The sequence below is a fragment of the Lontra canadensis genome, unplaced genomic scaffold (assembly GCF_010015895.1).
Source record: "Lontra canadensis isolate GAN:19392208 unplaced genomic scaffold, GSC_riverotter_1.0 scaffold8, whole genome shotgun sequence".
In the NCBI taxonomy this organism is placed as follows: Eukaryota; Metazoa; Chordata; class Mammalia; order Carnivora; family Mustelidae; genus Lontra; species Lontra canadensis.
In genome coordinates, this window is record NW_022631002.1 from 9,963,387 (window position 1) to 9,979,702 (window position 16,316).

Consider the following 16,316-nt stretch of genomic DNA (forward strand, 5'->3'; position numbering starts at 1 on the left):
ATTTCCCCCGCACAGCCTACAGGAGCGGAAAATACCTGCTTGTAACCAACCCAGGCGATACCTCTGAGAATCACAGATAGTTCCTCCCCGGCCCCTATGTGGAAGGGGTTTTCCAAACACGCAAACCTCTTGTTCATCCTGCTGGTCTGGACAGTGTAGACCCATTTCCAGCAGCCCAGGAAAAGGGTGGTGGTGGTTTTCTGAGTCTTCACTGTCCTCTCATCGCTTTCCCTTACAAACCTGATCTCCTCACTGCCTTTTTTTTTCCCCCTAAACTTTATGCCTCCTGGAAAGGCAGTTTTGCATAATAGTTAGAAGCGCGCGCGCGCACGCGCGCGCGCGCACACACACACACACACACACACACACACACAAAGAGAGGGGAAGAAAGAAAGAAAAAAGAAAAGGAAGGAATGCTCAAGTGTCTTTGGATCCAGGGATGCAATTGTCAGTTTCCCCTGGAACTTGTTAGAAATGCAAATGCTCAGGTCTCATCCCAGCCCTAAAGAATAAGAAGGTTTGGGGATAGGATGGTCAATGCTTGAACAGGGGCTCAGGGATTCCGATGCCGACTCAGGGATGAGAACTGCTGAATTAGGCAGTCTTTAGTTTTTTACACACACACACACACACACACACACACACACACACACCCCTAACTTCTGGAGTTAGGTAGGCCTGGGTTTAAAACCTGATTCCGCCACACCCTAGAACCCTGAGCGAGCAGCTGAACCTCCCTTGGTTTTTGTGTCCCCATATGTACCATGAGGCTAAGGAAAGTTCTTCCCTGCTAATTGTGAGGGTGCAGCTCTAGGGGCTGCGGGACTCCTCAGCGGATACCCAGGCTTTTCCTCCTCCTATCCCAGCAGCATTGTCATCCCAGGCTCCTCTCTCCCCGTGGCTTCCTTGTCCAAGGTCTGGAGCTGGCTCTCTTCTATCCCTGTCTCTTCTTCCCTCCTCTCCCAGTCCCGGGTTTTCTGTCTTTGGTATATCAAGCCTGATCTCTCTTCCCTTGCAAAATGTTCAGGGAAAATGAGTTGGCAACTGATGGGTCCCCGTTATTTGGACAGATGGAAAGGGGGGGTCCCCTCCACAGCTTCTGGAGACTGTGCCTTTGGTTTTTGCACATGTAGCAAAAGCTCCACAAAATGTTCATTTTTAGAGGCACCGAGAAGGATTGAATCTGAATTGCAATTACAGGGAAGCATTTGAATTCTAGTGTAAATGTTTGTGATCATCACCTCACAGAATGCTTCCTTTAAAAGAAGAGGCATGTTAGAAACAGTAGGATGGAGATGTATTTCTTCTTTCAAGAATCTGACATTGCAGTGCATGAAGGACGTCAAAGGAAACAAAGTTCTAGAAAATAAGTCACGGACATGCTATATACAGCACGGTGACTGTAGTTAATACTACGTTGTGTGTTTGAAAGTTGTTGAGCAAGTAGATCTTAATAGTCCTCATCACAAGGAAAATAAATTGTAACAGTGTATGGGGACAGATGTTCTCAGATTTATTGTGGCGATCTCTTATAATAAATATAAATATTGAATTGTTATGTTGCGTACCTGAAACTAACAGAGTCAGTTACACCTCACATTTAAATATTATTTTAAAAAAGAACTTGACATTGGGATAAAAGAATGGAGAATAAGGAGAAACTTCCTAGAATCTAAATCTAAAAGTAATCAGTGAATTGTACTTACTTTGCCATCTACTAAACTTGCTACATCAGGTTTCAACTCTTACTAACTCCCCCCATGGACTCATGTTCCCGTGTTGATATCCTTGTATTTTCCCAAACCCTTCCCTTCGTACACATCTATAAGCCTTTTAAATTGTGTTTCCCACCCTAGAATGCATGGTCGCCCGTGTGACAAATACCTAATCACCTTTTACCGTTGTCAAAGATTCAGCGCAAGTCGTACCTCCTATTTTCCCCGAGGAGATTTAAATCTTCCTCTCCCCCAGCCTCCATCTGCACACTCTACGGACCATCATGAACTCATGGCACCATATTATAACTGACGAGGTGTGCCTCTCGCCTCAGTGGATGGCAAGCCCGTAGTGTCTGCCCGCCATGTTGGCAGATACCCCGGAATCATTTACTGAATTTACATGGTACTAAAGCTAACATTTCTCTACCATTCCCATTTTCGTAAACTGGAAGATTTTGCCTCTGTCCCCTTCTCATCCCTCCTAAAGGAAGGGAGAGAGAGAGAGAGGAGTCAAGAATGTCTCTACGATTTTTGGCTTGGGCAGCCAGAAGCATGGAGGTGTCATAACATGAGCTGGAAGATGTTGAACAGGTTTGGGGGGACAGATGAGGAACTTTGTTTTGGATGTGTTTGGTGCTTCATAAAATTCGATATGCGGAGACCACTAGAATTTTTAGCTCCTCGGTTTTGCTTGACGGGGCATCCTTCAGAATCTTTGGACTACAACAGGACAACACGGGTCAACCAGTGACAGGACAGAGGAATGCATAATGTCGAGACTCTCCTTAAAGATCACATCCAGGCGACATGAGACCTTGGAGTCTCTGTGGTTATTTCTTTTCCCCTTAAATTATGACTTCAGTCTAGGGAATTATAGATAAGGAAAAGCTAGTCGAATATGCTGGGGGGGAAGAAAGGAGGGAAGAGCAAGCAAAAAAGTGCAAACTCCCATTTCTGTTTACTTTGAAAGGGAACTTTCTCAGAGGACTCTCATGGTCGTCAAGGCATGTAGTTGGCTATAATTACGTTTGACTTATGTACTTCACCACAAAAGAAATAACATGTTCATACAGCCTGTCTGATTTCACTCTGGAATCCTGTGTTTTTTGCCTCATTTTCCTGGTCTTCTCCAGCTGCCCCTTCTCCTTAGCCCTGTGGCTTGGCATTGGCCACGGAATCCGGGTCTCCTTTGCTTGGGTCTGCCCCGGGGTCATTTCGGTGGCTGCCACACAGGCGAGGGGTGTGGGTTATGGCTGCCGGCTGGCTGTCAGAGGAAACGGTTTAATTCTGCAAGCTTTCCTAACTGTGGCTGGGTTTCAATGGTTGCCTCTCCTTTCTCCATCTTGATGAAGGACCGTATTTTTCCACATTAAGTTGCCCCCTCAGGCCCAGGGTGATCCATGGAGGGAGAGCAGACAGAGATGATGACGGACTCACTTGTTGGTAGGCTGCCTCCTGCTTTCCACGGATGTTAGCGGCAGGGCCATGTCTACGGGAAGCACTGACATACCGTGTCTTAGGAGCTGTTTTAAGATTTGAAAGTGATATTCTGGAATGTGGAGCACGTGACTGGGGCCGTGGATGGGTGGTGGTCCCCAGCAGCATCCTGAATGTCCTTCCATTCTCCTTTGGAGGGGAAGGACTTTCTGGTCCACGCGATGAGGCCCATTGCCCTTATCTCTGATTTCCTTGTGTTTCCTCTTCTTGATTCTGTGGAAAACTTTTTTTGTGAAATCACTCTGGAGCTTGCTCTTGCCATGTTGTCTCACCATGAAATCTGCATTAACCGGAAGGCTTGGGGAATTGGGTGCCCAGTTAATGGAATTTTCAGGGCCCCACCAAGTGACCACAAAAGTCATTTTGTTTCCTCCCTGGTTGTTAATATTTTCCCCCAAATCGTACACGTTCACACGTTTTTCCCAGCAAATAGAACGTGGCAAACAAAGTGGAATGATTTTGACATTTCATGATTTTGACATTCTCTTAATGACATAATTCTGAGTAGCAACTTTAGCTGTTTGGGCTGGAAGGAATCTGGTTCAGTCCCCTCGTTTATAGATGGGTGACTGAGGCCCAGGAGGTTGAGAGCTTTCCAGCTTCCACTAATGACAAATCCAGGTCCAGAGAGCTGGGGTCAAGGACTCTGGCTGGAATCAGGCCAGTGCGAGTCCTGCCTTTGCCACTTACTAGCTGTGTGATTTGGCAGCTTTGGAAGTGTCAACGGCTCGCTTAGTCCTGTCATCTAAATTAGTTTCTCTGGGGAATTAGTTTAGTGTCCGCCACTAAATGCTGTTAGTAACACTATTAGTTTCCCATAGCTGCTCTAATAACTTTCTATGAACTTGGTGACTTAACATAAATTTATTTTCTTACAGTTCGGGACGTAGACATCTGGGATGAGTCTCATGGGCTGAGATCAAGTGTTGGCGGATTGTGTCCCTTCTAGAGGCTCCAGAAGAGAAGCCATTCTCTTGCCTTCTCCAACTTCTAGAAGTCTCCTGTGTTCCTTGGCTCATGGCCCCTTCTCCCCATCTTCAAAGCGGCAACATCCCCCTTAGTCCTCCTCACACTGTCCTCTCTCTGGTTCTCTTCCATCTTCCTCTGCCCTATTTAAGGTCTCTCATGATCATCTTGGGCCCATCTGGAAAATTAAGATAGTTTCCCCATCTCAAGGTCAACTGATTAGCAATCTTAATTACGTATGTGATTTTAATCCCCCTTTGCTATGTAACTGCACGAAGTCACAGAAGTCACAGGTGCCAGTGATTTAGATGTAGTCTTTTGAGGGTGTGGGGGGAACAGTATTCTGCCTACCACAGTCTAGCATGAGAGTTCAATTCTTTCATGGTTTAGTGTGAGAATTGTCGAAATGCTTGAAAATTACTATAAAGAGGAGGAAGGTGATGACGGTGATCATTTACACCATTTATCCTTGGGAACCAACCTAGAGAGTCAAGAGCTACTTTTATCACTATTTGCATAGGGTAGAAAACCACAGATCAGAGACTTCTAGAACTTGACCATACAGCATGGAACCTGGAATTCTAGGGCAAGGATTTGAATCAGATGGGCTCGATTCCAGTCTTGGCCTCTTCTGCTTCCCTGGTGGTGGTATGGGTGGTCATTCTCACAAACCAGGTCTCTTAGTTTCAAGCCATATGGTCCCTCCATAAATTATTACTCCCCCATCATTACCAAACACACATGCAGGTAGCATAGAAACTTCCTGATGTTACATTTGCTACTGCACGTAACTGGTTACCTTGCAGCTACCGACTTCACTTGCCTCTACTTCCTGGATCATGTCTCATTCTAGCCCCCTCAGAACACAATATTGTGAACAAAAGCTTTGGGTATTTTCATTTTTATTGTTTCAAACCCCTGACGACCTGCTTCTTTCCTTTCAGGACATTTGCAAGTCACTTTGGTGCCATCGAGCGGGCCACAGGTGTGAGACCAAGTTTATGCCTGCGGCGGAAGGGACCATGTGTGGCTTGAGTATGGTAAACTGCATACTTGTTAGTTTTTAGTTCTGGAAACATGATAACACATAGAAATAAGTCACTGTATAAACTGTTTGCAGTGGGACCTCAGAATGGAATGCCTTGGCCGCATATATTTTCTGACTTGTCTTTAAATCAACCAGCCTTATTTAACAGCTCTTATCAAAACCCAGTGCTAATATCACCCAGTTGTCTCAGTTATTTAGGATGAGGGTTTTTTTTTCTGCCTTTGATTTCCATTTTTAGATGAAATATTTCAACAAGGTGGAAGGTTTCATTGTCTACTGTTTGCCTTTTCAACTTGATTCAGTATAGAAAAGCCTCAGGGAGGAGATATTCCCTTTAGTAGCAAAGGAGAGACTGTCCCCCCATACAAGGCCTCTATCGCTTACCTCACAGGACCCATCACTGAGTTTCTGACATGCTCAGTGGAGTCCCGTCACTTAGAGGGACTCCTAGCCAAGGGTCAGCTGGGTCACTGTCTAGGTTGTACCAGAAAGCCATTAGCCAGCAAGTATGGTCAACCCTCAGAACCATCACCGATATGGGAGATTTCTGTGTTTTGGACAAAGAGCATTCATATATTCGTTTCTGGGTTTTTTTCTCCTTAGTAGCCTCTGGAGGGAGGGGTGCATTTAATATCGCAGTAAATGACCCAGATTTGGTGCATTCCTTTGAAAGATCATGATCGAGAGCTAGAAAGGGGAGCATGGAGATGCTCCAGGTTCTTTGATCTCTGCTTGAGCCACAAGAAGTAGAGAAGACTCGGTCATTTATAGTGAATTCAATCACACAATAACTTACCGACTTTTAGGCATCAGAGACAGGAGGCTCTAGAGATACAAAGATGAATAAAATTCCATTTTATCTCTTCAAGAACTCCCAGTCCGGTGGGGAAACCTGTGCAGAAGCCAATAACGTTGACTTTCTCTTTAAACAGACCTCCTTTAAGCCACAGGTTGCTGTCAGTGCTCGGGGTTAGTGCGCATTTAGAATGAAGTACCGTGAGCAGGTACACTGAGATGGGTGTCGGAATGCATATCAAAACTCCTCAGTTGGACGGGAGAGAGACTTTCTGTGAGAAATTAACAATAACGGCAAAAATAGAGGCACACAAAAATCAACATGTTCAGAAAATGCTTACTAATATTTGTTGAGTCCTTTATTCTGAGTCGCTTAAGAGATTTGCATTTTTTAACTCTTTGATTTTAAAGAAAATAAACTTTATAAAAAATTGAGGTACCATGTGCAGCTTTCCATCAGAAGTACCCGTCTTAGAAAATTCCAGTAAGGATGATCATGGAAAGTGTGCATGGGATGTTTTAGGTGTGATGAGGCAAAATAGTGAAATAATTAATTGGACATACAGGTACTGCTCAAGGCATTTTAATTTTTTTGTTTTTTAAAGATTGTATTTATTTATTAGAGAGGAGCATGAGTCGGGTGGGCAGAGGGAGAGGAACAAGCAGACTCCCTGCTGGGCGGGGAGCCTGACTAGGGGCTCGATCCCAGGACCCTGGGCTGAAGGCAGCCGCCTAAACGAGTATCCTATCGTTTTTATCTTTAGAGCATCATAATTGAGGACTTGCAACTCGAGGATTAGTGGGTATTTTTTCATTATGAAAGCAACAGCATTTAACATAAGAGGAGTGCACAAGAACAGGTTGATCCGCTAAGTGAGGAAAGTAAGTGCCAAGTGGCATAGGGCTAAAGTTTTATGACCTAGATCACCAGAGATGTAGTTCCACGGGAAGGAAAGCGCCCCTGGATTAGACTTGAGTTACTATAACCTGAGACAAATAGGGCCAGAAGTAAGAAGACAGATGTCCTCAAGCACTCCCCTACCTCATTATTTTAAAAAGACCAGACGGCGGTTCTAAATACTGGAGGAACGCCCCTTGACTGAATGGGGGAGGCCCCCCTTAGCAGAAAGTGTTCAGATGCGTCCCGTCCGTCATCGCCCCGGCTTAATCATCACCGTATCCACATGCAAGGTTCTCGGACTCTTTCTCCGCTAGGGGCCGAACCGGCTTTTCATTAGACTGTACACCCTGTGAGGCCGGGACCCTGTCTTACGCTTTCTCTCAAGTGTCCCACGGAGCAGCAACTACTCCCTGTTTTGTCCTATTGTCCCTGGAACCTAGCGGAATCCTTCCCCTTCTCTCCCGAGTCCCTGGTCTTTTAGTGCTGTTTGGACCATGAATGCTCAGTAAGCGTGTGAGGATGTGAAAACCACCTGCGTTTATCTAGTTAGATGTGCAGGGAAAGAAAGGCTTGTGTTTGTTGTCAGTCATAAAAGGTGTCTGCCCAGTTATGGCCACTCAGTTTGAAATTAGAAGAAGTACATATTTATGTATGTATGGAGAGAGAAAATTTTATGTGTAGAACTTTATAAATGTGGATTATGGGCACCCATACACACCCGTATATATAAAATATGTATATTATGAACGAGTTCTACGTGACATAGCACAACTTCACACTTTCCTAAAAGCCTCTGCAGTGAGATCCAGAGAGGATGTGTGTGTGTACGTGTGTGTGTACATGTGTGTGTGTGCATTCATGTATTTACTTCTGATTTCTGTACTGAATGAAGGAGCCAGAGGAGACAATCTCCTAGCAACCTAACCTATGAGGATGCATCCTGAAATAAAAGAAATTTAAATTAATTGAAGGTTTGCAACAAATCTGAAAACCATATTTCTTAAAAGAAAAAAAAATTAAGGTTAAGATCTATATATGTTGGGGGGGGGGTGAGGGGGTTGCCTCTGAGGCATGAAGGTTACGTGTCCTGTTCAGCAGCTTTGGTGACTGAGCTGAAATCGAGCCCCAGCTGGCGGTGTGGCTGCCCGGGTAGCCGTGTTAGCATTTCTTTGCTACATTTCTCTCATCCAGAAAATAGTTATTAACTCCTTAGCGCTTTGGGAGGATTATGTTAGAAAGCACGGGAAGTCTTCCCCGCTCTGCCTGCCTGTGCCATTTCTGGCACCCAGAAGCAGCTTCATCAGGGGCAGCCTCTGTGCTGTTTCTGGCTCTTGTTCTTTTGTGTCCGCCGCTGAGCTCAGCTGGGACAGTCCCGGGGATTCCGGGTCGGGAAGATTCTGATTCCTGCTCGCAGTGGCCAAAAGCCTCTCGTGACCAGTCGCTTTCCCCCTAAAATTGCTCATTGGTGTTATATGAGTTCATGCAAACTCTGAAAGGGCAATTAATCCAGGGGAAAGACAAATGAAAAACACAAGAAGACATCTGCACACGGCGAGAATTTGAAGAAAGGAAGCCGGATCTTGACCTGGGCAAAGTGCACTCACCATGCAATAAACAGCCAAGGAGCCAAATGTATCCCAGGGGGAGAGCAAAGATTGGAAAGTCAAACCGCCTCCCCCTAATGCTGTAACTGAAGCCCCACTCCTCGGCAGAGCCCAGCATGGTCCCAACCCCAACTCTTTGGATCCCACCGCAGTGGCTTTTAGGAACATGTGCTGTTACACTAAGTCATGCAGAACTTGCTCATAATAAAAGCACCACAGGAATAAAACCACTACCAAAGGCTAATGCAAGCCCCAAGGACAGAGATGACTGGCCAAACCTGGAATGTATTGCAAAAGAAAAAAAAAACGCAGGGGTTAGCCCTAAAAACCCTTCTCGCCCTGGCTGGATCAGAGCACTGGGCAAAGCAAAGACCGAGAGCTAATTTGTAAAAGGTACTCGGAGAGCTCAAAGTCCTCCGAGGGTCTGGAGTCGGGAACTTTCCTACAGACAAAAGGTCAAAGCGTGTTATCTACAAGCACAATTTGCCTGGACTGAGAGCTCTGGGGCTTCCTACGAATTGCTCCATGGGGATGGTTTGGGATACACAAAAACGTTTGCATAATTGTATCTGTTTTTATGATGAGCTCATCAGAATGATGAATTCTGTGTTCTACCTAAAAAAAACCCACGTTTGTCCCTGAGTGAATGACCCACATTGTTCTTGAAGCAGCCTCGTTTCTAGATGGCGGGGGAGGCTCGGTTGTCCTGGGGCCGGGACTCTCTCCCTTGGCTGTTGGGCGGAGTCTTATCTGAACATGGCCCCTTGACAGCTCACAAAGTATATGATCCTCGCCTGCTGCTGACAGATGCCCCCCTGCCCCCTGAGATCAGCCTTTGAAGACACACAGAGTAGATGCCGGGTAGCGGGGCCTTGGTCAAGGGCCCCCGGCCAAGGGCGTCTGTCAAGGTGTCGTGTGTTCTCCCGTTCGACGACGTGCTCGTGTTTCCTGCTAATGTGCAGGTGGCTGACTCTGTTTCCCTTCCCCACGTGGACTCTAACAGGAAACGTGTCCCGCCTTCTTTTCGCAGTGGTGTCGGCAAGGCCAGTGTGTGAAGTTCGGGGAGCACGGCCCCCGGCCCATCCACGGCCAGTGGTCCGCCTGGTCCAAGTGGTCAGAATGTTCGCGAACTTGTGGTGGCGGAGTCAGGTATCAGGAGCGACACTGCAATGACCCCAAGTAAGGCTCCCGAGAAAGCCCGGGTTCGTAGAAGGCCAGAATGTACCGTTTTGGTTTTGCTTTGCTTCCGTGCTGGTCTTTAAGTGCAGTTTCCTTCTCCCTCTTGAATCCCAACCAAACTGGGGTTTCACGGTTTGCACATGAAGGCTGTGGGCACTGGGGAGGGGACAGGGGTATGATGGCCAGAAACCCAGAGCAACAAAGGAGCTGCTGTGTGTGTGTGAATAGGACGATCAGAGACTCAAGTGATAGTCTGAGCTCCCTTCTGAGTCTAAATTCAAGCCACGTGGTCACACGATCAAATGCCTGTGTTGTTGAGAGAGAAGCTTGGCCAGTGGAATGTGCATGTGTATGTGTGTTTGTGTGTCTGTCTGATGAACTGGAGAAAGTATGCTAATTTTTGCCTTGCAGGAATGTACGTCAACACGTGTTGACAGATCTGCCTGACTTTTCAAGAGAAACCAGAAATCCTAAAAAAAAAAAAAAAAGTGTGAAATTCCCTGACTGTGAAGATATTGACAACAAATTCCATTTTCTTTAAGCAGAACACGGTGGGGACCAATCAGAGCATCTGCCAATGGAGACTGGCCTGCAGTCACCTGCGGGCACACTCCGGCCCCGGGTGTCCGGGGATTTTGAAACGCTCTGTGTCTTCTTTGAAAACGGAGGTGGTTTTAGGTTCCTTTTCTCTGGTCTCGTCCCCATGTGCAACCTGTGGGAGACGCACACTTCCCAATTGTCACAGGGGAGTAGAGCGAGCCCAGGGTTGAGAGTGAGATCGGACTGCAAATCCTGGGTCTGCTGCCTGTTGACTATACGACTTCGGGAAATCCACTTGAACTCTGAGCTTGAGTCCGTGTGTGAGGTCGAGATAGTAATGCCTCCTCTGAAGGTTTGGGAGGGATTAGAAGTGGGCCTGTAGAACACCCCCCTTCCAGGGAGCATCCAGTGGGCAGTCAGGAAAAGGGTCTGGGGTCTGTGTGGCTTTCATCACTGTCATCCTAAACTCCAGGAGGAGTACAAGGTAGCAGAGGATGGGTCCTCGAAAGAGAGGGGAGCAGGGAGGGAGGCCTTACTGATGAAAGTGGACTTTGGAGAATGTGGTAGAGAGAGAAGAGTGCAAGGGGTCCTCGGAAGATGAAGATTTCACTTCGTGGCACTGTTTGAGGGGTGGCTTAGTGCGAGGGGCAAAAACGTAGCCTCCTAATCCCAGAACCCTAGGTTTGCCTCCTGGCCCTGCCTCCCTCCAGCTGTGTAGCCATACGCAACTTTCCCTCCCTGCTCTAGGTTCCTCACTGGTTAAAGGGGACAAGGAGAGTGCCTACGCCAGCTGGGTTAATATTCGCAAAGCGCTTCTGCAAAGTGCCTGGCCTGTTATAAGCATCGAATGAATGTTTGGTAGATTCAGAATTAAAATAATGAAACTGGAGTAAGAGGAAAATTTAAAGGAGACCTGGCATTTCATCCGAGTCAGCAACCTGAGCTGAATCTGGAAGGCCAGTTGGTTCCAAAATAGGAGAGGGTCAGAAGACACTTGGGCTGCGGTTTGCTAGGTGCTCTTTGGGCTAGAGCAGGCTAACGGTATTTTTCAGCTTTGACACTATTGACATTTTGGGTTGGAAAATTTTTGTTACGGGGTTTGTCCAGGACGCAGCAGCCCCGACCTCTCCCCACTAGATGCCTGTAGGATGACACTTCCTCCCCGACAGCCCCATGATAACCAGAAATGTCCAGAGACTATCCGATGTCCTGTAGGGGGTAAGTTCAGAGAGAGTAACTAGGTGTGATGGTAGACAGGCTTGTGATGCATTTCCAGCTTATCCCAGATTCTTAAAACCACCCTCCTCGTACTTTGAATGTAGCCCATATCTTGGATAGGATTCTTAAAATCATTATATTACTTTTCATTTTTTTCAGCCTATTTCACGGATCTGGTTTTCATACCTCACAACATTTTACAGCTCCGTATTTTCCCAAGAAAGAAATAGATTACCTAATTTAATAGCTCTGCTGGTAAAGTGCGTGAATGACACCCCTGGGATTTAAATTAAAATCTCGCTCATATCTGTGGGGCCGAGCACTCTCATTATAATAGGGCATTGTTCACGGGAATATTGTACTGTAATTTTAGAAATGCCTCATAAAAGAATCAACAGTGTAGTTCCATTTGGTGCCGTTTTATCATTTCAACAAGCGTGAGGCTCCTCGGACACTGTTTACTTTAATTATGCCTCACAAATAAAACAAGAACATGAGCAGCCACCCCCAGGCAATTGAATTAGTTGTTCTCTGTTCTTATTTCACTTTGTTGTAGGAAAACTGAGGGTTGCCCCGCCCTCCATTTTAAATTCCTGATTTCTTCTTTGCTTCAGTTGAAACAGTCCGTTCACATCACTTCCCCCAACCAGCTTCATTTTCTCACGTGAGAAACAGGAGGACCTTGTATTTCACATTAATGCTGATTTTCCCAGAACATGTGCTGTTTCATAAAAGTGAACTCCTCCAGGCTGATTCATGGACTTACCCAGCTTTTCGGCTTCCAAAGGGATTAAAGGTTCCCTGGTTCTGGTTCCCTGGTTCTGGAATGACTGGTACCACACACACACATGGTGCTTCTTTTTTCCCATGTCGGGTGTGGACATTTTTGTTTTTATTGATTGATTGATTTAGAGGGAGGGAGAGCGAGTGAGCCTGTGAGTGGGAGGAGGGACAGGCGGAGAGGGAGAGCGTCTGAAGCAGGCTCCAAGCTCAGCACAGAGCCTCCCATGGGGCTCGAACTCACAACCCTGAGATCATGATCTGAGCTGAAACCAAGAGTCGGACGCTTAACCAACTGAGCCACCTAGGCAGCCCTGAGGTGGACATAATTTTTAATGGATATAAGCTCTGTTTTCTCCTGAACCCTACTATGCCTCAGGGACCTGGAAACATTTCCCAGTCTACCTAGAACAGACACAGGAGTTCCAGCCTGTTGTCCAATCCAGTTAGCTGATGAGTGAGTAACCAGGGCTGGCAGAGGGTCCCAGAGCAGTGATCTTTGCCGGGGTCACCAAGCTCGTAGTGGTAGAGTCGGACCAGGAGCCAACAGTTTTCATCCTTTGACATTCTTTCTGGTTGCCTGACTAGTCAGTTATCACAGTCTAAAGGAGCCTGGTAGAATTTCTATAAAGTCTGTTACAGAAAATTAATTGCAAAAATTAAAGTGAAAACGAAACATGCAAAGGCATTCTAGAACTTTCCTAAAACGCAAGTCTGTTTGAGAAAAAAAAAAAAATATATGCCACTAGAGTCCTAGCTATGGAAAAATAATTGAATTAAATCTCCAGCCCATTTTTCAACCAGTGATTTCCAGGCTCAGGTGGTTATCAAAATCACCAAGTGTGCTTTTAAAAAACACTGATTTCTGGATCCTCTTATCATATATTCTTATTAAGAAAGTCCGGAGGGACCCAGGAGTGAGTCCATCTGTCTGTCTGGCTGTCTGGTTCTGTTGATCAGCCAGCCAATACTGTAACCATTTGTAGCCAGGACGTGATAAATTACGCAGAAGTAAAAATGAATATCCTTTATATCGGTCTCATATAAGGATAAAATCATATTCCCAGACATCTGTTTTCTGACTGTTTATATTTTTGTTTTTAATCTTGTTGCACCAAAGAATGTCATGGTAGAATTTTCTGTCAATTTATCCTAATACTCCTGTTTACAGCTGCAGAAAAAAGTACGTATATTTGAGGATTTGATGGAAAAGTTCAAATTCTTGCTAGTCATTAGAACCAGAAAGCACTTTAAAGTTATGATTGATTTGTGCTAACTCTGCCCTAGATTCAGCCCTGAATTTTTTTTTAAGAATGTGTCTCATTTATTTTGTGACCTTTGTTTGTTTTTGTCATTTTTTTTTTTTCATGATGATCAGTGTAGTCTTTAATCCCCATCGCCTACTACCCCCTTCTCCCTACCACCTCCCCCCTGGTAATCATCAGTTTGTTCTCTAGAGTTAAGAGTCTGTTTCTGGGTTCATCTCTCTCTCTTTTTTCCCCTATGATCATTTATTTCTTACATTCCACATATGAGTGAGATCATATTTCTCCGCATTTCTCTGACTCATTTCCTTTAGCGCAATACCCTCTAGCTCCGTCCACATCATTGCAAATGCAAGGTTTCATCCTTTCTGATGGCTGAGTACTATTCCATTGTATATATACACCCCCCTTTATCCACTCATCTACTGATGGCCTCTGGACTTCTTCTGTACTTTTTCAGCTGTGAAATCTTTACAAACATTATCTCAGTTAATCATCATATCTGCCCCCATTTTACAGGTTAGGAGGTTAAACAAAATTGCCTAAAGATAAGCTGTGAAGAGGCAGAGAATATTTAAATCCAGATCGGTCTCATTATAAAAGGCCAACTCCCTAACCATCGTGCCTGACTGTCTTCCTCTCCCCTGCCGGCCCCTGCTGCCTAACTCAGCTAAATCCAGGTGGAGTGCGGCAGGGAAAGGACCCTGGGGAGTTGAAGGTAGAGGAGCTTAGCTGTGCCCTGTGTCTTGCTAGCTATGTGACCGTCATTTGGCAAGTTTTATGAGGCTTCTCACACAACTTTCACCTCATCTACAAAATGAAAGGGTGGTATGGAGGTTTTGAGATCTCCGTGTTACGGTTTCTGAGTCGAAAAAGTAACCCATGTCGTCCTCTTTTGCTTTCTCGAAACTGAGGAGTCTAAATGAAGATTATTTATAAAATCGCAGACAGAATGTCTTAAACTAAGAAAAGTTTTAAATACGCTTTGTAAAGATGACCAGGAATAGTAAAGCTATGGTGGGGCCCTTTAAGGTTTTTCTAAGTGCTTTTCAGATAATGATTTAAGAAGTCTTCGGGGATTTGATGTAGCACAATGGCTGCTGAATGTTTAAGTAGTTGCTCCAGAGTGTTTTGAAATAGCAAAAAAATCTCGCTCTGGCGGCGTGACACTTCCCGTTTCTGTTGAATCCATCTCAGCAAGCAGTTGCGCGAGGATTTGATAAAATAGGTTGAAGCAAATCTAGGGGTGTTTTATAGCATTCTTGTGCTTCCTAAAGAGACAAGGAATTTTAATCACACAAATTTATTAACCTGGAGCCTTCTTTCATGTTACATGTTTGCACTGAGCTTTTGTATGAGATGATCCATAGTTGGGTTTTAGCCTTTGGAGAAAAGCACCAAAAAAAAAGCAATTGCTTTGGGCCTGGAAGAAGCTGGATAAGCCGTTATTGGTCATTCTCAGTTGGGTTTATGCTCCTTTTTCCTTTAGATTGCTTTCTGGTTTTTGTAGTCTACCTACCAAGAGCTTAAAGAGCCGGCCATTAGATCATAATTATTTATGTTCTACTGGGATTCCCTATTCTGGAAATCCATTTCCCATTGTGCTTGGCAGGCGAGGAACAGGCCACCTACAAAGTTAAAAAGTGATTATGCAGATGAAAACAAGGGAATTTCTGTTCACAGTTGAGGATCGACCAGAGCGAAATATACAATAGTCAGCCAGTAATCAGAACATGGGCTCGGTGACTGGCAGAGCCGGATGGGAGGACATGGTGGATGGGGCTTCCCGCTCTTTCATTTCAGTGCCCCGACCTTCTGCGTGGCAGCAGGTGGACAACACCCTGGAGGAAGCTGGGGGTGTTTAGAAATGGGAGGAAAGCTGGGGAGCAGGTTGGGTCCACATTTAAAGAGCTGTGATACCAGGTTGGGTTGTGTGTGTGTTTAGTGTGTGTAGCACACAGACACACATCTGTCTACATTAATGAGAACACTTGGGTGCATTTATAAATTTCCCTAACACGTGTAACACGAGGAGTGTCAAGAATGTGCTTTCATCATTCTTTAAAGAAATTGCCAGAATGTAAAACTGGCATCAGAGATGACAAATCGGTTTTCTCTAATATGCCAGTTCCGGCTGCTGAATAGTGGTAATGCCTCCCTAAGAGCTGTATCGGGAAAAGAAAGAGCGGGTCCCTGATGGACGGGTTCTGCCTGCTATGGATACAAGGAAGGGGAAGGCATATTGTGTCCTCCATTACTTCCTTTCCTGTAATAGACTGTATACATGCAGTGTATACAGGTGGTCACCTTGACTATATACAATGGTCACCTTGACTTTCCCTCCTTACATTATTGTTTGTGACTCATAGCCCACTGTTTGCTTGCATTAAAGTCATTTCATTTTGTTTTTAGGCCTCAGTATGGTGGCAAGTTCTGCCCAGGTTCTAGCCGTCTGTATCAGCTGTGCAATATTAACCCTTGTAATGAAAATAGCTTGGATTTCCGAGCCCAGCAGTGTGCAGAGTACAACAGCAAACCTTTCCGTGGATGGTTCTACCAGTGGAAACCCTATACCAAAGTGGAAGGTAATTTGGTCTCTGTACCTCCAACAAATAGGGCTCTATGGGGACAGTAACGGGGATGAACACACGGGGAAATTGCTGAGTACATAAAAGAGTTTTGGTGTTGACATCATCCCCTAGACCCGTCCTGACCCAGTTTTGCATTCACTTCCATAGGTTTTATTTTTCCATATTTTCTTTTTCACAAGACACCCCTTTTCCCCCACATCTGTAAGCCAAAGGG

At 45.4% G+C, this 16,316-nt stretch overlaps 1 protein-coding gene across 1 annotated transcript in view; it reads left to right on the forward strand.

The window, feature by feature from the left end:
- The window catches only part of ADAMTS18 (ADAM metallopeptidase with thrombospondin type 1 motif 18), a 149,671-nt gene that overhangs the window by 73,379 nt on the left and 59,976 nt on the right, over positions 1 to 16,316 (forward strand). Inside the window, exons 11-13 of the mRNA XM_032853925.1 lie at positions 5,126 to 5,221; positions 9,560 to 9,708; positions 15,924 to 16,096. Coding sequence (XP_032709816.1) covers positions 5,126 to 5,221; positions 9,560 to 9,708; positions 15,924 to 16,096 — 418 coding nt within the window. The remainder of the gene's footprint in view (positions 1 to 5,125; positions 5,222 to 9,559; positions 9,709 to 15,923; positions 16,097 to 16,316) is intronic.